Source organism: Limulus polyphemus, unplaced genomic scaffold, assembly GCF_000517525.1.
Source record: "Limulus polyphemus unplaced genomic scaffold, Limulus_polyphemus-2.1.2 Scaffold397, whole genome shotgun sequence".
Taxonomy (NCBI): Eukaryota; Metazoa; Arthropoda; class Merostomata; order Xiphosura; family Limulidae; genus Limulus; species Limulus polyphemus.
In genome coordinates, this window is record NW_013666007.1 from 476,894 (window position 1) to 499,215 (window position 22,322).

General features: G+C 31.4%; 1 protein-coding gene across 1 annotated transcript in view; it reads right to left on the reverse strand.

The window, feature by feature from the left end:
- Positions 1-8,725: 8,725 nt before the first annotated feature.
- Positions 8,726-22,322, reverse strand: part of LOC106457959 (filamin-A-like) — a 77,496-nt gene continuing 63,899 nt past the window's right edge. The window contains exons 36-41 of the mRNA XM_022384062.1: positions 21,292-21,477; positions 20,561-20,665; positions 19,987-20,163; positions 16,376-16,525; positions 15,226-15,393; positions 8,726-14,143 (exon numbers count right to left, since the gene is read on the reverse strand). Of these exons, the coding sequence (XP_022239770.1) occupies positions 13,833-14,143; positions 15,226-15,393; positions 16,376-16,525; positions 19,987-20,163; positions 20,561-20,665; positions 21,292-21,477 (1,097 nt within the window). The 3' untranslated portion in view covers positions 8,726-13,832. The remainder of the gene's footprint in view (positions 14,144-15,225; positions 15,394-16,375; positions 16,526-19,986; positions 20,164-20,560; positions 20,666-21,291; positions 21,478-22,322) is intronic.

A 22,322-nucleotide genomic window follows, 5' to 3' on the forward strand; every position in this document is an offset into this window, starting at 1 on the left:
ATTGAACTGCAGTCACAGGGTATTGTTGAAGTTAACGTTCGTTCGTGATACTGTTTGTTTTAGCGCGAATATTGAGATTAAGTGTATCGCAGAGTTATATTCGGAAAGAATAAACCAGTTTTATTAAATAAAGACTTGTGTCGTTAAAATTTCGTCGGAACGAAGTTACGGAAAGTTAATTAACAAACGGAGACGTAACAATATAAAACATAAAATCTCATATAGCATTTAAAAACATAGTAATTATTATTTAAAGATAAAAAATTACAAGATTTTAAGGGAATTTAAAGTAGTTTTAGTTCAATTATATAATGAATAACTTGGCTATCGAAAATCCCTGTATTCAATCTGCTTTTTGAACAATTGCTAATGACCTTTTCCAGTGAGTTGTTTGTTAAATTTCACGCAAAGCTGTGCAAGGGTTACCCGCGCTAACCATTCCTAGTTTTGAATTGATAGACACAACTTACTGCCAACTTTATTAAATTCTAACGTCCTCACAGCAGAAATGACGAACATGCTCGGTGGAGAGTTTCGATCCCGCAGACTGCAAATCGACAACCCTAACTACCAGGTTATGCTACGCCCGTACACAGTGAGAGTCCGAGAGGAAATATAAAGCTAATATAAAATATGAAAAATTAACTCAAAAATTTAGAAAGTTAGTAAGTTTACAATATCTATGTAACTTAAATTATCATTATGTAAGTGTTTGATGAGTGGAAGATGAATACACTGTGGAAGATTGCGTGAAACTCTACACAAGGGTTAACTGCGCTAGAAGTCCCTTATTTGAAGACTGGATAGTTGAATATGATTCTCACTCTTATAATGCACTCACGCAGGCGTGGCGCCAACTTCTTCCCAGTGACGAGGCTGAGGTAGGCTAGATATGAAATTGAGGATGTTGTACTCTACGTCTTGTGGGCGTACCTACTGTAGTATTTAGAAAGTGAATCAGTTTTAACAGTAAGCACTTTACGTTGTGTGTGGGGGCTACAGGGGAGACTAAGGCATATTTTTGGGTAGCTTCAGCCCAAGCAAGTCCAACTTACAACCATCTTACACTCACGGCTCAAAATTGCGGAATATTTGGCTGGGATGGTATCAGGGCACCAACCACGGACTCTAAGCTTCATAGCCTGTGACACTAACCATTGGGCCGCACTCGGCGCAATCAAATTTTTATGTGGCTATTGAAGGATAAGTTTAGCACACAGTTACGTAATCTCTGCAAGAAATGAAGATTCGAGGTCCTAGTATGTGGAAGGACAGGATTAATGATTTGTTGTGGTGGAATAATAACTATAGAAGTTAAAATAAAATATTCATGAAGGTGCAAAATAAAAATAGCCGAACGTATTAATGGCTGGATTATTTTGATATTGAAGTTTAGATGTAAAGTAATTTACGAAAACAAACAATTTAAATAAAAAAAATTAATGAAAACTGTGCTTAAGTGAAAAAAACAACAATAGTTTATCTGCTCAGCAGCTCAGTGAACTTTTTTTTATCAAGCTGAGTCCCTCCAATGGGCAAAGTACACCGCACTAGGTTCTCAGAAATTTAGAGGTCTCTCTCTTTTGCTACAGTTGCTGCAGGCTAGGTCCTGCTTTTTCTGATGCTGCTAACTCTCTTGACTTGAAAGAATCCCATAAGAATAAGCAGGCAGTGCATTCACCACCTGTGCTACTCTGAGTGATCCAGAGAAAGAGTTGGGAACCTAAATGTTCCCCTCAACATCTTCTCTATTGCTTCATCATCAGTTTGTGATATAAAGCAGAAAACATGGACAGACAGTGGTGATTTACCTCCAATAATGTAGGAGCTGGATGTTTGTTAACGTTGATAAATATAATAAACAACAGAATGTTGGCAAAGTTCTCTAGTTCAATGGTGGGTTGAACATTGATGTTCAAAATGACTCCCAAGTATAACGTAAACTCAAAGTTTAATTCTAAAGACTGAACTGAATTTTTTACCAGTCAGATTAAGAACGATTGCTCTGAATAAGTAAAAAAAATGAAGAAAGCAACAATGTCAGCACTGGTCAACCTATATTATGTCTAGTCAAGAGTTTAGGCTTTAGTATAAGATGGTAATTGGTAAAACCTACATTCCAGCAACACACTGAATTATTCTCAAACTAAGAATATCAAGCTGAATGTAGATTTTTCACAATATTACTTCTGCTGGAACTATTTACATGGGGTTCTATACAACACTAAAACAAAACTTTGCCAGTTACATGTTTGCATTAAATTTAACAAAACAACTCACTTGTTCAACTGCAATTGTTCAAGACGCAGATTGAATACAGGAATTGAATACCTGATTCTCAGGTGCTGTGAGAATAGCATCTACCATGGCACTTTTTAATTTGTATAAAGAACGAAAATAAAAGACAACTGAAGAATTGTTGTTGTGGTATTCAGGTACACTGATGTCGAGCATAAAAACCAAAAGTTTCCACAGAATACAAATACAGAACTGTTTAGCGAAAAATAGGTTGAACATGGACAGCAAACGAAACTATATTTAGACTTTGCAGGTATTAATAACTTTTTAACTTCTATATTATTTCTCAACAATAAACGAATTTTATGTTAAGACGGGATCTTTTTTAAATATGTAAACCTTGGCTTTTTGTATTTATATGTTGCATAGCATTTGTCTTTCACATTCCCGAGGATGACGTAACTGACGTCGAGACATGTAGAGTGCCTTTTTACGCCCGTTCATCGGTTTTTAAATAAACTTTTATTTGTATATCATACAACGTTTATCTTTGAGTATTCTAATATATTTTATATGCAACTGTGTTTGTCAAACAAAGTTTATGAGTTTCAAATTATATTTGCTTCTTTTTTTCCCCCTTTATACCAACCAACCAAACTTATTTCTGAATCAAAACTACTCAAAAACAAAATGTATATTAGATTTTCTTCCATTTTGAATACCCAAATGATCATATTGTGATCTTTACTTTCAAGATGACGTCACATAAGCTAATATCTCAAATGCCAAAACTACAATATGTTCCACCAACAACAGAAATGAAAATAATGGAACCATCATATTTTCAGTTGATGTGTCTTTTCTTCAGTATAAATCACATATTCCCGACTATCTCAGTTTCATACACAGCTTTAAATGTCATTTCCCTGCATTGTGGATACACAGACTACACCTTGCTTATACCTTAATACAACTCAATTCAATCCCATCTCGACATTTTATGCCAAGATTCTTCATTTGTCTGATTAAAATGTGCTCTTGCGTATATTTTATTTGCGTATACAATGCATAGATATGATGGTTTAATGTGTACCATATTGTATATGCAGTCATAACCATGCATTTTCTACTTTTTATTTTAATATAGAATGTTTCGACATTTATCAGCTGTTCAGGTGTATTCGAAGTTTTCACATAACATGTGGTCAAGCAAGTAGTTAAGATACTTTCATTATATCTCTCTATTGTTGTATCATTACCTGGATATAACACAGGGTCTGCATGAAAGAAATGGATATAAAGATCCTCTTTGTGCATGAAAGTCGAAAGCAGTTTCCTCCAATGTTAGGTCAGATGATATCTCGGGGATACAACCTTCATTATTTTCTAATGGTAATTCATGAAGGCCCATAGCTTCTGTCTCATTACAGCTGATGATTCAGGAAGGAAAGCTACTGATTAACCTAGAATGGGCAATCATGCTTTCCCAATGAGGGTCGACTTTAGTGTGAGAGAAACACAGATAGCTAAGGGTCATAACAATGGTATGATATTTGATGGGCCCAGTAACCTAACTCCAGTTGTGGTTAAAGTCACCTGAAAAAGTTCAGGAGATACTGGAGGTGTCTTTGTAACCAACATATACTGTTGAATTGGCAAGTGAGATGGTAAACCATGTGCATTAGTAACCCTCTCCAGGCTGGAAAGTATCCTGGCAGGGCGACTAGGGACATGCAGGGCCAATGGATAAGCCGCTAACAGCAATTATTTGATCTGCTACTCTAGATCAGGGACTGACTATCCGTCTTAGAGTAGAAGAGTCTCTGAGAACGCCTACCATGCTGTACTCACGTTGTTGAGGAAATCTCTATTAGATAATGGTGTGAATTCATTAGGGAAAGTACTGGCCACAACCACAGGTCGCCATGAGTGAAGCAAAAACAGATCCTGTCTTCAATATTCAAGAGCGCAGCAAAAGAAAATTTGGACCGGACCATTTTCTGAAGTGTTTTGCAGTCTAGATGGCCCAGTACAATACTCCACTGACTACTTGTCTGAGGCACAATTATGAGAGTGCAAAACAGTCATTGCCAAGAGGAGTTGAAAGTTTAACTTGGCGAAAAATCGAGCAATCCAATGGTCCAAGTTCAAGGCTGAGAACCACCACGACTTTGGCTGCTTACGTGGATAATCTATGCCATTTGCACAGTAAATCTCATCCTGCAATCTTCATCAGATCACGAAGATATCCTCTTTAAGAAGTTCGATAACGGCCTACCTAGTGAAGTTATGAGGCACCACCAGGATGTGAAAGATATTCTTACCCTTATGAGGCAGTTTTTGCCACAACAATCTATCAAGTGGTAACTACAAACTAGTTGCAGGGTGCTGCAATACAACTACATTGGTATCCATATTGCGACCTATGTCAAAGATGTTTTCACCCTATGAAAGAAGAGCAAATCATATGCTTTAAATGTGGAGGCAGAAAGTAACATCAGTGAGATGAAACTTTGTGACTTGCAATGTAAGCGTGAGTGGATTATAATGGTCAGAAATAGATGTTGGTGCTTGTACTGTGGCTAACCAGAAAATTAGAAGGTGAATGAGGGGCTTCCATTTCAATGTTCGTCGAGCAACTGATGTCCAAGAGCCCCAAAAAATTACTATAACAGCGTTCAAAGATAAACTTGCTAACTCATTCTCCTAAAGCCATCTCTGTGTAACTCACCTTGCAGCAGATCCCAATGTTAAAGCATCATTGTCAAGAGATTATTGTGAAGTGGACCAAGGCCTCAGTTTTATATAACAATGAGAAAGACCATTTGCATCAGATATATTCTCTACCTCGAAAAGGAGGTCTCCCATTTATGCCATTCTATGGTCAACTACCATACTGATAGGTCTGCTGAAAGCATTGAAAAGAGGGGAGTCAGATTGTATGCTTGCAGTTGGGGGAATGTATTTTGCTTGTTTATACGAGTGTGAACATTGTATATCATATGTATCTCTGCATTTTGTTTCTTTTTTTTTTCCATTATTCCTTTACCTCGTATGTTTAAATAAGCAATTAGTGTATATGTATTTTAGTGATGAATTTCCTCTTATGTTTGAAAGTACCGTTATTTTTTTTGTTAGAACATTTCTTGTAGTCGTTCTTATTATTGTACACATGTATATTTATAGCTATAATTGTATTATACAATGGAAGGTTTTTACCCTTGAGTTTTTAATATATACTCTATTGCATTTATTATCAATGGGTTATTGTATGTTTTGCCATACTTTATTATATCATATTTAAATAGATTGTATTGATATGTGTGTGCATTTCTCTATGTTGCTAAAGGTTTAATTTTTTACTTTATGTTTATTATAAAGGTTTGTATATACTTAATGTACTGTATCTTTATTTTATATTGTTATTCACTCTCGTGCCTGGGCGAAAGAGCAATAGTTGTAATGTTTTCTTGTATTTTTTATTGAAGGGTATTTCTTTGGTGTTTTGTTTTGAATTTCGCGCAAAGCTACACGGGGGGCTATCTGCACTAGCCATCGTTAATTTAGCAGTGATAGACTACCAACTCTTTTACCAACGAATGGTGAGATTGACCGTCACGTTATAACACTCCCAACGGCTGAAAGGGTAAACATGTTTGGTGATGGGATTTCGAATCTTGAATCCTCTGATTGCGAGTTGAGCACCCTAACCACCAGACCTTTTGGTGGTATGGCTATTGTTTTGTAATGAGATATCTTAATTTGATTAAGGAAATGTATATCTTTGTTGAAGGATTTTAATTATGTTTTGTATTGTGATAATCTTTGTTAAAGGGTATTTCAATATAATTACTTTATTGCATTTTTAGTTAAAGAGTTTTTCTTTATTTATTGCATACTTTGTTAAAGAGCTGATTTTGCATTTATTTATTTGGTGTAATCATTATCAATTAATCAATGTTAAAGTTCTTTCGCTGCAATGTAATTAAAGACTATTGTTTCATTGTTAAAGAGTAGTTTATGTAATATTACTGAATTGCATTTCTTTATAAAAGGCTTGTGTTGTCTGTGTTGCATATAAGTGTTTAGAGGGGTGAAAATTACAGTACCACTTGATTAGTGTACATGACTAGATTTTATTGGTTTTAAAATTTAGAATTAATTAATATTGGCTTGAGAACAAGCCTAAAATTGGGGAGGGGAGTGTGGTATACAGGCATACCATGCATTTTCTTCCTTCTTATTTTGACATATAATACTTATAAATTTGTCAGTAATTCAGGTGTATGTGCATCTTTCACATAACACTTGGTCAAGTTAGTCATCAAGTTCCTTTCACTGTAGTTACCCATTACTCTGTGTCATTCCCCAGAGTTAACACTTAGTAGGCCCATGAGGGAAAATTGATGTAAAGTAACACCTTGTGTATATTTCTTCCAATGTGAAGTTAAGTGATATTGTGAAGGTTTAACCACCTTTATTTTCTAATGGTAATGATCATTCATGTGGCTAGTGCTAATTATTTTAGGTAAACTGATGTTCCAAGTTAATTAAGTTATATAAGTCAGTCTGGAACAAAATTTTAGAAAGACATGAAGAATATGACAGCTATCATGGATGGAGGAAGTAGCAAGGAGGAGTAAGAATCCAGCACAAGGAAAAAAAAAGGGGGGGGGGGTAAATAGACAAACCAAAGTGCACAAAGAGGAAGAGGCACTTTCCAAGTAGGAATTAAGTTTTATAAAAGGCATTAGTGATTCTTGCCTGCAGAAAAATTTTAAGTCGATAAGAAAAAGACAGCAATTTTAAACATTGCATGAGTTCATTATAAATCAACTGGTGATACGGTTAAGACTAAGAAAAGAATCAAACACTTGAGGCCTTAATTTTAAAATAATTCTACACTACCTCAAAAATAGCACAAGCCTATTTTAAAACAACTAGAGATGAGGTTGTTTAAGGTAGGGAGATTGATCTCAAAACATTGTAGGGGACCATTTAAAAATAATTTTAAGGATTAACTAAAAATAACAGCTTTTTATGTAAGAAGAAAATAAATTGATTCTAAATCGAAAGGGTTCTCAAGTTGTTGATATTACATGAATATACACATTTCTATGAGGCATTGGTGATTTCCTTGATGCAATGTTCCCCAACAAACCAGCACTTGCCCCCCCCCCCCCAAAGATCCCCAACCTCACTCCCTGTGACTTTTTTTTTTTGTGTGGAGTTTCATCAAGAATAGTGTTTATGTGCTTTGTCCACAGTCCTTGGATGAGCTATGAAATTGCATCACTTGTATTATTTGGGGTATATCCAGTATTGTTTGTGCAAAAGTTATGGATAATTTTGGTGAACGTCTCCAGAAGTGTGTTGAAAGAGAAGATGGACATGTTGAGTACTAAACAAAACTTCAAAAACTACACTTACTGTCCCATATCAGTTTCAACTGGAAAGTTGTACATTTTTGTAATAATCAGGAAAATAAAACAGGTACCTTTGAGTGGGACACCTTGTATTTGTTTTACACAAATTATACACTTAACATGGTTAATATAAATTCTTTATTAATCAAAGGAATACACAAAAATAACACAATAAGAATGTATTCAGTGAAATTAATACATAAGGCAGCTCTTGAAAACATTTTGTATCATACAAATTTAGCGATAAGAAATGTGCTGCAATCTTTCTAGTTAACTTAAGATGTTTTATTGTCTCATATAACTTCTTAACTGCATAACAACATGCAGCATAATTTGTAAACACATCATTTAACCCTGCCTGGCAAAACTAATTTATAATTTTTTTCAAAATAAGTTAGGCTGCAAATATTTCCACTCAGAAAAACAAATATTTTACATCTCATTTTATCTTTATAATACAAATTGTTTGTTTCTGGCAGTGAACTTTTTCTTTTATATTTTGTTTCTGTGATTTTCAAGACAAACCTACAATCAGGAACAAAATCAATTCTTGAAATGGTCACAAAGTTTCACGGAATTTTCAGTGTCAAAACTTTTTCAAATGAAAACAAACAGTAGAAGTTACAAAATACCTGAAATTAAAGCTTTTAACACACTTCTCTGTAAATTTCTGAAACAGCTATTTAAAATTTTTTCAGACATATCATCAATTCTAATTCTATAATTATGACTTTCTAAAAAGAATAATCTTTATTATTATTGTTATGTCATTAATGCTTATGATGTACACATGGTCAGATGTCATAACTTGTTCTGCTAAGTACAGTTTGTTTGTTGTTAATCATAAAGCTACATAATAAGCTGTGCCGTGTAAATCATGGGTATGAAATCCTAGTTTTTAGCAATAAGTACAGAAAATGCCATTAATTCTTTTGATAAACACATTAGAAAATGATAATTATTCTGATAAACACAAAAATATTGTCAATGTTGCTAATAAGCATAATTTTTAAATATATATAAACAGTTATATATAAAAGTCAATATTTCCAATAAACAAATAATCATATAATGTTAATGCTTTTGATTAATACATTGTGATATAATATTACTTCTTCAGACAATCACAATGACATATAATGTTAATTATTCTGATAAACATAATGATATAACGTTAATTCTTTTGTTAAATACGCCTTTAGAGTAAATATTTTAAGATATGTATTTTCACATCATTTTTCTGATCAACACATAGACACATTATGTAAACTTCTAATAAATATACTAACACAGAAGGATTTTATTAAACATAATAACATGTAAGGTTACTAATTCTTTTAATGAATATTTATATTTTCAAGCACTGAAGGAGGAATATGAAGAAAGCGAACAGAATATGCCTTGATTGAGTGCACAGTAAACTGTTCTCAATTAATAAGCATTGGCTATGATTAATTAAAGAATTATCAAAAAATCTTTCCCTCTGAAATAAAGCAAAACAAAAATATATATGCTAGTACATATATTTAAAAATAGTGAATTTACGAGTAAATTTAATTTACTTTATATGAAGTTAATGTGCAATACAATACCATGAGTTATACAAAGAACAGGATAAGTAAACTTAAGAAAATATATTAAAAACAATATTATAAAAAAAACAATAAAACTGAGTAATTACCAAACCCTTCTAACAACTTTAGACACACAGGATTAATCTGAGATCTGTAAATTCTTATAAACAGCATGAACACCAACAGTATTACTTATTGTGAAATTTTTATATCCGATATTCACATAATGAAAACATAAAAACAACATTCAAGGTATTTTTGGTTTATAACTATTTCACAGAAGCAAAGAAAACTTAATATAGAACATACATGTTTTGATTTCTTACTTTGTTTTAATTTGTATGTGTTATGAGTTAACATTAAGCAGTTAAGAACAAATAAACTGATTCTATAATGTTAATTAGAAATCTTCATATTGTATATTTCTTGTTATGCACAAAGATACACAATGGGCTAACTGTGCTGTGCCCACCACAAATATCGAAACTAGGTTTTTAGGAGAGTGAGCCCCCAGACTTACTTCTGAGCCACTAGGGTTAGGGGGCATCTTTATATTGTATATTCTTGCTTGATTTAGACAAACTTTCTAGTCATCTTAAGTGAAGACCATAACAGGAAGAATAGACAAAGATATATTGCTAAAAATGGGACATAAAAAGTCAAATTGTTTCTCATCTTTTACCTACACCCTTTTTTTGTCATTTCATCTTTTTAGACAATTTAGTAACAAAGATAACAATTATTATTAAAATGATTTTTGTATAAGAAATAAAGTATGTATAATGTATATTATTGTTCATCTTAAACACTGTTGTACTCAATAGACTATGATTTTTGCACTGACTTGCTACGAAAGCTGACTTAGAAAGCAGAACACTCAAGAAAGAAAGCTATCATGTCCTTTTTAAATATTTCATTTATATTAATAAAAAAAATGGAGATACAAGTTATCACTTTCAGAATAGCCTTGTCAATTAGATGGCAACTAGTGCCAGATATAAGGAGTGTACACATGCTTGTAAGAAGAGACCTGTGTGGCATTTTATTAATGTAATAAGATGCAAGAAATATTTATCACAATAAAATTAAATTATTATTTTTCATGATTCCAAAAGTAAAAACAGACTCTATGAATATTTGTATTGATGTTTTTAAGATCAATGCTAGATTGTTCAATTCAATTACTATTTAAGTAATTAACCTTTTTGACTAGCCAGCCAAAACAATTTCCTAAAAATAAAATAAACAGCAATATAATTTGTCCATTATTAGACATACAGTATGTAGTTATTTAATAAAGACTACTTATTCAGGTAGTTTAGAACATTCTCTAATATTGATACAAAAAATTAAAATGTTTTCATAGCTTTTTCTAGGTGCTATTGTAGAGTCCATTAGGTTGAAAGAGCTTGGAAACAACTGAAACTAACATAAACCTTTTATTAGTCAATGATCTCAGGATTTTTTAAGATATATGAAATTTGTGAAATAAACTTAAGTTCTTTTGTAACTGTATATTCAGAGGCCTGTAACAATTGTACAACTGATTATGAAGATTATTTCAAATAAAAATAAACGTCTTAATAAAAAAGTACAGTATAAACTTTTCTTCCAGAGCAGAGCAGAAAAAAAAATGCTATGGGTATAATGAAAATTAAGTATAAGAAAATATTTTATTACTGTTTGAATTCTTTGTTTTTAATCATGTCACTTTTCATGATTGAGTTTACTTCCTCGTTCTTTTAAATGCCACAGTATCTATGCTCAGTTAATAAATACTACAATATTTATTTAAACCTACTATAGCTTTTGACAAAATATTTAAGAGAAGACACTTTGGCACAGAATGACACTTACTGTTTCTTTTTGGCACTAATTACAAAATATTACTACTCGCTAGTTAGCTTTGTTAAAATAGATATTCCAAACATAAACAATATTAAATGCTTAATATGTTTTCCTGTATTTACTACAATATTCTTGACACCTATTCCACATTATTACAACACTCAAATAAAACTTTATTATATAACATATATTATCAGATGGTTATACACATTTCTAAACATACCATAATATTTTTGTCCCAGTAAATTTCGTTACTTTCCCGTAGTTATAAAATTATTAATTTAAACATTAATATATGCCAAATAACTTTGTTGTACATACCATAATATCCTTGCAACAAACACAGTTAGTCATATTCCTGTAATTACAATACTCTTAACAAAATACTATTAGATACCAATTGCATTGTTGTAGTTGCACACGTTATTAACAAAATATTATGATATGCCAGTTAAACTCCTGTTTTTTTTTAAACAAACACTATTAGATGCCATTCACGTTCCTATAATTACATCGATGAAACAAACACTTTAGATGCCAGTTACATTCCTGTAATTATAAATTTTCCTAATCTTTCCTAAACATTCCAACATATGTTTAAGCATTCATCACACCAAAGATATTCCAAATTATATTAATTATCTCTTACTTTCCTGAAATTACTGTTCCACTTTTAACAACTTGTCACCATTAGTTTGTTCTCTTCATAAGCAGTTCAAGTTTGGCCATTGAGCAGATTCACTCTGGCAAGGTCATTTCAAATACTGTATTGTCCAGTTGCATGAAAGGTCACATACACACACACACACAGCCTGTGCTATTGTTCTGTGGACATCTAATTGGAACTTGCCACAAATTAAATAAGACACATGTTTATTTATATTTATGTAACTTAGAGTATTAATGTTAATTAATTCAATATGTATTTTTGTTATTTATAGTATTAGATAAATTTAATATATAATATTAAGTTCCTTAAATAGTAACAACTACATCAGCCAAATGTTATAGGCATGGACATGAAGCTTCACATGTGACAATTCTGTTTTGAAACTTAGTAATTCAATAAGCAGACTCAACTTTGTCAGGTCTTTTTGTAATAAGGGCTGAAAACACTACTAAAAGCAAGGATACCTAACTAATGACCTAAGGAGAGTGGTCAGAGAGGTTTTTTGTGATTTGTCTGTTATTCAAAAATAAGACTAATTATTATTAATTATAATTTTTACTGAATATCTTTAGAAACTCTTCTGATACAAATTACAACATTCTTGACAAGACAAGATTAGATGTGGATTATATTCCTGTAGTAACAAAACCAGATGCTAGTCATATTTCTGTTCTGGTAAATAACTTGTGTCTCTGTTAACTGAACACTAGAGAATATGATATTATAACTTAATTGCATTAAATAAGGATTAGTTAAGTACTAAGGATTTCTGATAATAAGTTATTCTGGTATCTCTGTACATTTTGTTTGTTTAGCCATATAGCACACCTGTCAGGTACTACAGGTTGGCTGTAGTAGCTATACCTTTGTTTAATAGTTTAGAAAGCCTACAGCCATATTTCCTGAGGTTTTGGTTTTTTATGTGTGTGTGAAATAGAGTGTCATTATATCATTTTCATAATTTGCAGTCATTTTCTGTTCTTTCCAGTGATACATTGAGTGACTGTATCCATATCACAGTTTACTTTTTCCAAAATGGTCACTCCCTACGATAAGGCAAAAGTCGTGGGAAAGTATAAAAGCCCATGGGAAAATGAGTTTCATGGAGTGACTACCAAGTCCAATTCAAATCCATTAATTTTTTTTTTAGTTTCATAATTAGCGATATTGAAGGGCTTTATATGTTAGCAATTATACACAAAAGAATGCATTATCACATAATTCTATGGGTAACTTAAAAAAAATTAATTACGTGTTTTTATGATAATAACTACAGGTTCAGACCAAAATGGGTTAACAAGTAGGAAACTGACATGTTACTTGCAAAGAACTGTGATACTGACTACTTGACCAAAGTGTAAGCTTCTCTGTTAAATATTGTGTCAGCTGATCTTTGTGAGAACTTTTGAAATAAAAATTTACACTTAGTAAGACTAAATAATAAAGAAACTGTAACTATACACAGTGAATTAATATTTCATTCTTTGTATTTATACATTTTGCTTTTGAAATTTCTAAGTATTTAATATATTAAAATTTAATAAATGATAAAAACACATCCTAATGTCCCAACTCATTCAACAACTAGAAAGAAGTGTCAGTATAAAGCAAAATCTAACTTGCCCATGCCAGTAAGTAGGAATAATAATAAAAATAAAACATATCCGTGTATTAGTCCAAGTAACTAACAAGAATAAACAACAATAGTAAATGCAATTTATACATCCTAGTCATGAAGTGAAACAGTAAAAACACAAAATTCAGCAATCAGATTCTGGTTCTACAACCAGTAAATAACTGTAACACATATACAAATGAATTTAAACCTTGTATTTAACGATTTTCATCACTTTTTATTTGATGTCTTTCACTGTGATTTACAATAAAAAAACACTTTTTTCTTTTTATAAACTTTCTGTTCTGATGTGTATATTTTTCAGAGCATCATCTAGTTCTAAAAAACAGTTTTTTAATCAGTGTTAAAGATCCACTCTGAACAACAATTTAAAGTACATATACACACAGAGGTTCACAAACAGTGATATCAACAAACAATATAATTACTTTATGATGCCTTCATGAGTCTCCAGCTGAACCCTTCCATGACATCTGACTGTAGCTGCTGCTATATGTTATATTTCCTGAAAAATATTGGCCAGCAGAATGATGTACACCACCAGAGGAAGCCATGGACCTAAAATTACCTTGTAAATAATGGTTTAGTTCTTCCTGTGTATCAAAGATCAATACATTGAAAGGAGATCCAGGCACATGTACATCTGACCATTTAACTTCTAGGCGATAGTCCCCTGGCTCTGTTGGGTCATATTTACAAAGAATAGTTCTGTCTTTTTGGCTTTCTCTTTGCATTTCTACTCTGAATGCTCCTAAGAATTGAATGAAAAACAAAAACTGACCCTCAATAAAACAAGATTTATAATACCAGGATTACAAAAACTATTTTTTATTATATCATTAAGTTATGATGAAAGAAACTTTAAGCCATGAAAAAAAATAATTTAACAGAAACAAACAGGTTAACTACTACTATTTAAAAACAAACAGAAAACACAAAATATTTTGATGAAATATGCATACCACTTAGATACTTTTTACATATATTAAATCTTTTTTATGGCACTTACAAAAAATAATTTTATACATAGAACTTACTAATTCTTACTTTAGTTTATTCTGTATTTAACTTTTGAATATCAACTTATAAACAAATAAGTTATAAATAAATTCTTTAGTTGTGATATAAAAGTTCTAATTAAAAACAAAGTTTGTACTTGAAAAAGCTCCATTTTAAGAAATGGTTTACCCAAGCAATGATAACAATAACTCTGTACAAGCTCCATTTTAAGAAATAGTTTTCTCCATGCAATGATAACAATAACTCTGTACAAGCTACATTTTAAGAAATAATTTTCTGCATGCAACCATAACAAAAATTTCATATTAAAATAGTTTTACCCAGGTAACTATAATAATAACTATGTGCAGCAATTGTACTTCATTTATGCAATAAAAATTTAAAAAATATTGTATGAATGCACAAAGAAAATAATGCATAGAATAGTAAATTGAATCATAAAATAGATCCATTGTATTTAAAGAAGAAAGGAATGTAGAATACAGAATTGATACATAAAGAGATTAGATAAACTTAATGAACTAATATGAAAAGTGTGTACATTTAAAGAAATGTGTAACTATAATAAAGTGGATTGTTAACAAAAAGATTAAGTATAACTAAAAAAAATATACACAGAATGAAATGGATTGTTGCATTAATAAATCAAGTATACATAAAAATAGTTATGCAGATTAAATGGTATCAATAAGACAAATGTGAAAGGCACGTTAAAAGAAGAAATGTGTGTTTTTTTATAACTAAAATAATTTGAAAGAAAATTAAAGAAAACTAAAAGAAAATTTGTCTACAGCTAAGTAAAAAAACACTGACCTTTAGGCCCCCTGACTCGGACAGTCAGTTGGCCAGCTCCTGCTCCCCTTGTGTCACAAATGAATCGGCTCTGATAGGTGGCAAGAACACCAGGTTCGATTCCTGGACCATATACTTTCACCTTGGAAGCATCAGGAGCTCCTGAGATCCGAACAGAGTAAGGGCTTCCTATGGAACAGGAATAATCAATATTCATTTAATTTTAAAAAAATTACAACTATATATCTGAATCTGTGGATTTGTGCATATCATTTTAAAAACAAGCTCATCAAGTTATTGTTAGTTACTTGACAGACAAAATAAATTTTAATCAACTTGCCTGCAATAAATATGTTTTCTTTATAAAGCTGAGCCAATCCTGTATTTTCAGTACTGATGATTTTGATTTACTGTTGACATATGTTATTTGTGATCTTGTAAATAATTATTAACAAAACAAAAACTTTTATCAAGGTCTTAACAGGATGTAAATTTACGATTTTTTTATTTCCATTAATCATATTTCTATTTAGTTTACTAGATAGATATAAGTAGGTAGCCTTGACTACTTATAGCATAATCTAGTTAGCTAAAACATGACTATTCACACTTCATGCATGCATGAGTGCCTGAAGGACTGTAAAAGTGGGGGTTTCTGACTTCTAAAACATGACTATTCACACTTCATGCATGCATGAGTGCCTGAAGGACTGTAAAAGTGGGGGTTTCTGACTACGTTTGATTTGGTATCACACATACACTGTTCTGAAAGTTACAAGCTGAATAAACATTGAGTGTACTGTGAAATATAGAAATGTTTGTTTTGATTTACAAACATAAACAAAATTTTTACTAACATGCTATCTTCCTTTCCTTGGTAAAGGTTTTGGATGACTTATTAAATTAGGCTAGTAATACTATGAGGAAAATTACATTTCCATACAATATAGGTATTTAAGAACTGTCAATACTTTTATTTTACTCCTACTTGTATACTGTTTGAGAAATACACAGTTTACTTGAGATCAGGTTATTAAAAATGTGAGGGAGGGAGGTGCCCCAGTTATAAACTTCTCCAACACCTGTGTCTGCATATTTGATTATCATTTCAACTTTTTTGAGGTTTTAGTAGATGAGGTATTATGTATTAATTATTATTTCGATTACATACCTGGTATATGGTCCCCTCCATACTTAATTGTTAGCACATGACGTCCACCTTCCTGTGGTTTTAAGTACAAAGTAAAAGTACCATCTCGGTGATCGTACATTTCACAATAAGCCACTTTTGTGGGTCCCATACAATGAGCTGTCAGCTCACCTGTTAATGAGTGATTTGTATTTTTCATCTTATTGCAATTTGGTTTTCTAAATAAATAATATAATGTTTTATAGCAAAAATCTATGTTTGTTTAGCCACACATATAAAAACTAAAATAAGAGATAATAGAGCAAATAAGGTTTCTTCTCTTACAGCACATACTGTCTCAATTTCTTACATCGTTTTATGTTACCATGATGAAAGCATGTATCACAGATTGGTGAAACATAAGAGCAATAACATAATGTTTTATAACAAAAATCTATGTTTGTTTAGCCACACATATAAAAACTAAAATAAGAGATAATAGAGCAAATAAAGTTTCTTCTCTTACAGCACATACTGTCTCAATTTCTTACATCGTTTTATGTTACCATGATGAAAGCATGTATCACAGATTGGTGAAACATAAGAGCAATAACATAATGTTTTATAACAAAAATCTATGTTTGTTTAGCCACACATATAAAAACTAAAATAAGAGATAATAGAGCAAATAAAGTTTCTTCTCTTACAGCACATACTGTCTCAATTTCTTACATCGTTTTATGTTACCATGATGAAAGCATGTATCACAGATTGGTGAAACATAAGAGCAATAACATGTTCCATGTTGAATTTCTAGGCAGAAACTAACATTACTAGTGGTGTATCAGAAACCCTTATCTCAATACCAGCACTTATATGAGAGACTGGGTCATACATCTGAAATGTATTTACAAATGGTATACCAGCATAAGTATTGAAATCTGCTGATCAAGAAACTAAATATGGAAAAGCAGTAAAATCATTGTTTAATAGCAAGTTGTATCCCACACTGTAATATATCATATCTAATTCTGTATACAACAGTTTCAAACTAGATAATTTATACCACAGACAACTTACCTGCAATTACTTAATATTTTGAGAAAAAGCAATAGCAAAATAAAAAAACAAAAACAGAATAAGTTCAGACTAGAAATTTCATGAATTAATTAAATCACTTGTAACTTTTAGGATTTTTTCTACATATTCTTCCACAAGAGGGACATGGAAGGCACATTTCATCAAGACAAACATGAGAAAATTCCTTATTTTATGATGTTATACAAATATTCACTAATAGAAGCAAGGAAAAGCTAGATAATAAATCTTTATGAAAGCAACTTTTGCAATAGTTTCCTATAATATAAAAGATGCTGGCACTTGTGTTTAAAGCTAATCCTTACAACTACAGCAACCACTGTAAATCTCTGTGAACTTCTTTTTAAGACTGCATAAAAACTTTGTTATTTTAACCTCTGTAAAACTTGTGTAAGATTTTAATACCTATTTCTCATGATGTGCAGATTATAATAAAAAAAGAACTTGCATCCCCTTAAGAAAATAAGAAAATGTTTGAGAAATTGTGTTTTGTTCCGTAACTTTAGAGTAAACAAAAATTGCTCTCTTATACTAAATATTTCGCATCTACAAAATTCATAACATTTTCTAAGTTTTAATTTTTGAACACACAGTACATTTAAAATTGTGTGCAAAATTCAGCCTGAAGTATTACTTTTGCTAACTTCACTGGTCAAGGAAGGAACTAATCTGCTGTTTCAAGGAATAGTTACATTGTGTCCTGCTTAATCTTGTGTATGGGGGATACCTTTGTGACTGTCACATGGAACAGAGATACTTCAACATGTTGGTGCCTGTTTTCTGATTGGTCAGCACCATAGAGAATGTGTATTGTGCATGCTGTTTTGGTGTTTTCAGGAGATTCGTTGTAACCTTTGAGGAAAGCAGATTTTTTCTGTACTGCACAAGCCAAAACTTACTAGTGAGGTTTTTCTGTGTCTCAATCTTTCATCTATCCCTTCTGATCATATGAGTCAGTTTTAGTTAACTTCTAAATGTAGTTTATTATAATATTATACTCTTACTTTGTTACAGTACAAAAATTCACCCTAATGATCAGCCAACTTCAGAAAATAAAGTATTTTATGTTGTTTCAATTTCAGCACCATGTCTTGTCTCTTTCAATCCACTTGCAAAAAATAACTGTATTTTACATTCCATATAATAAATCCATATACCTTTCATTACTCTGGAGATCAGGTCAATAAATGCAGGCATATCCTTGAATTACCATAATTTCAATCAAATGATTATCAAAAAACATATGAAACTAGAAAACTGAATGGACTAAGAGATGATATAATTTAGGTTTGAAAGAGACTAAAAATGTTAGATGGTAAAACAAACAGGTTCAAAACCTTTTTCAATGTGAAATTATTTACTGACAACCCCCTGCTGTTAATTCTTTATGATGCCATAGAGATACTAATTTAACAAATAATCTATTTATTTGTTATTTTACGCACTGGCCAAAGCATAGGCTTCTTCCCTCCAACTGTGAATTTCCAAACAGCAAGTGTGTCAGTCTAAGTAGCAATGCACTGTCCCAATTCTAAAACCACCAATCACCGAAAAGCAATTGGTCAGCAGCAGCCACATTTATTTTATACTTTGTTAATATCAATTACAGTGCATCACTTTTTTTAATATAATATTTTTTTTATTTTTAAAACCAGGTACTCAATGTTTAATTCTCTTACTTCTACTATTGTACACTTGAGAAGCTTAGTAACAGCCTTGGAACAGGCTTACCTCTTTCCAATAACTCTTCAAGGTCTTTCTAGTAATAATACCCACTCTAATTCCATGTGTTTCATTTTATGAGTATTGTTAACTCTAAACACAGATGAATAGTTTTATACCAGAACTAGAATAGCACAGAAGTATCAAGATTAAATTTTCAATTCAAATTCGATCATCTAGCTATAGAAACAATAGAAGTGCTAAAGTATAATGTTAAAATGTTCTCTTAGTTTTACTGTTTAAAAATCAACAAAACACTATCTAAGTATTTTATTGAATATTGCATACTGAAAAATAAAAAGTTTGCAAACTTATTAGAAATATTAAGTTTGACTTAACAATAAGGCACCAACTTTGTGCTGAATGTATCCAACAATTTTACACATGTCAAATTTCATCTAGGGTTGAAAAACTGTTGAAGTTAAAGTTGTCTAATGACTCACTGTTTTATGTAATTTACTATATTTTTTTATGATGCAACTTTTAACAGTCTCTTCTCTACTTCTCCGTTTACTTTCAACCTATACTAAAATTTATGGCAGTTATGATTGTATGAGTGTGTATATATATATGACATTTTTCATTTAGTTTGAACCTGTAAATTACATAAGATGTACATTCGTGTTGTTCATTTATTTAATATTAGCTAATAAGACAGTTTTTGGCATTTACACACCTCAAACGCTTATCACTTGGATAATGAATACATATATCTTTCTCAACTTAGTTTCACTTTGAATTACAGATATGATGGAAATTTCTTCTTTAGGCCATACTTTGACCTGTTAAAATCTTAGTAAGAGGAACCAATAGCAAAATAAATGTTTCCTCACCTGGTCCTGCTCGCCTTGTGTCAATGAAAGCTTTGATTTCTTTCCCTAAAAATCCTCCTTTTAGACCATCTCCTGAACAGACTACTTTTGTGGCATCACAACTAGCTGAAATGGACACTTTCAAGGGACAACCTTTCACTTGTCGATCAGACCACATCACATTTAACAGATAAACACCTGCATCAATAAATTTGATGTAGTCAAACAAAATACTGATTTCTGTTTTTCCTTCATTTTCATTTAATTATGTGTACACAAACTAATTCTTTTAAATGAATGATCAATGATGTTAATTGAAATGTTAAAGCACTTCTGTTTGGAATTAATAAATTAAAATTCATGATCTAATAATTATTGTATCAATCCAAATTTAATAAACTCTTATGCTATTCCGAAAAAAAAAGAAAAGAAGGAAAATTAAGGTATTTTCATAAAACTAATATACATATCATAGAATATTAGGAATTATGTTTTTCTGTAAAAGCTTTTAGAGAACAAAACTATAAAATTGCAATAGAACAAGTTTTATAAATTTAATGCTAAAAAAGTTTATAGCATGTTACTTATATAATACCTGGAATAGTTGGAGTATAAATAGCCTTGAAAATGTTGTTTTGTTGAGGTATCAGGCGGACTGGAATATCAGCCTTCACTCCACTCAGACTAACCTCTGGATATCCTAGAATATTTAAGTAGTACATTTTTGCATTTCCTATATGAATGACTTATGTTGGAGTAAAAACAGCCACAATGATTACACAGCTTTGCTACAACTACAAATAGATTGTAATTCAATATACATATTGTGTTCCAAGTTGATAGCTAAGTAAAATGTGGACAAACATTATATAAATAATAAAAATTAATTAAAATAATGGCCCAGAATGGCCAGGTGGTTAGGGATCTTGACTCGCAATCTGCAGGTCGTGGATTTGAATTCCTGTCTCACCAAACATGCTCGCCCTTTCAGCCATGGGGATGTTAAAATCCCACTATTCATTGGTAAAATGTTGCTGGTGAGTTATGATGACTAGCTGCCTTCTCTATTGTCTTACACTGTTAAATTAGGAACGGCTAGCTCAGATAGCCGTCGTGTAGCTTTGCGCGAAATTCAAAACAAAACAAAACAAACAAACAAATTAAAATAATAGCACAAAAATATTAAAGCATCAATAAAAGAGCATAATTAAATCAATGATGATTTAATAAAATTAAAGAACAATTCTTGAATCTATTATTTTCCACTTCAGTTAATCAAAATCATAAAATTATGTCTGCCTATTAATCATATCACTATTTAGTTACCTGAACCTGCTGCTGATCCATCTATAACAAATTCTGCTTCTTCTCCAACACGGGCAGATGACAGGCCATGGCCTCTTAACACTACCCGTGTATAATCTACGAGTGGTTCACTTTCTTCTGTATAGGCAAGGTAAGGTGAATTGGGAAGGGGTACATCAGCAAAATATAAGTACATGTAGTATTCACCTAGAAAATAAGTTATATCACATTGGGAAAATATTTTTTCATTGTAATACTTGGTCAAAATTCAACACAATTTGGAAAAACATATTCAATGGTATTGTTGCGTGAGCAAGGTCATGTGACTAATGTCACGCCACTTCTCTCGAACCTTCGGGAATAGTCGGGAGATTACTAGATATAGGGTAGTCTGGTATATATATATAAGAGGGTGACAACGTGACGAATTAATGTTTGTGTGTAGACAGTGAGTAATTGATCTGCAGTCAGAGAGTATTATTGAGCATTTCGTTGTTATAGCGTTTGTTTTAGCGCGATTGTTGAAGTTGAGTGTATCGTAAAGTTATGTTCGGAAAGAAGTTACGGAAAGTTAATTAACAAACGGAGATGTAACAGTATTTAACGAAAACCATAACACTTTGGTAGAAGTATTCATCATAATAAAAGGGTAATATTTAACTGAAAAAACAAAACAAAAACAAAAAACATTTGAAAAGAAATATCAGAAAGCAAGGTTAGTATTTAACTATAAAATAATACACTTGGGAGAAGGAAATTTTATTATAATACAAATGCAAAAAAGACTCTAAAACTCAAACACCTTCAAAAAGTGATTTCTTCTTTGTCAGGGGCTTTTACAACATTTTTTTGGATTTTCATAATCCTTTGTAAATATATAATGATATCTTACATCAAAAGACCATAAGAATACAAGAGTAGCAGCAAAAAAACAACAACATAGCATGTTTAAAGAGAAATATTCATAAGTTTAGAATGACATAATTTAAATCAAAATATTGAGAACATATGAATCACTTGAAAAGAAAAAACACAGCATAACACTTTGTAAA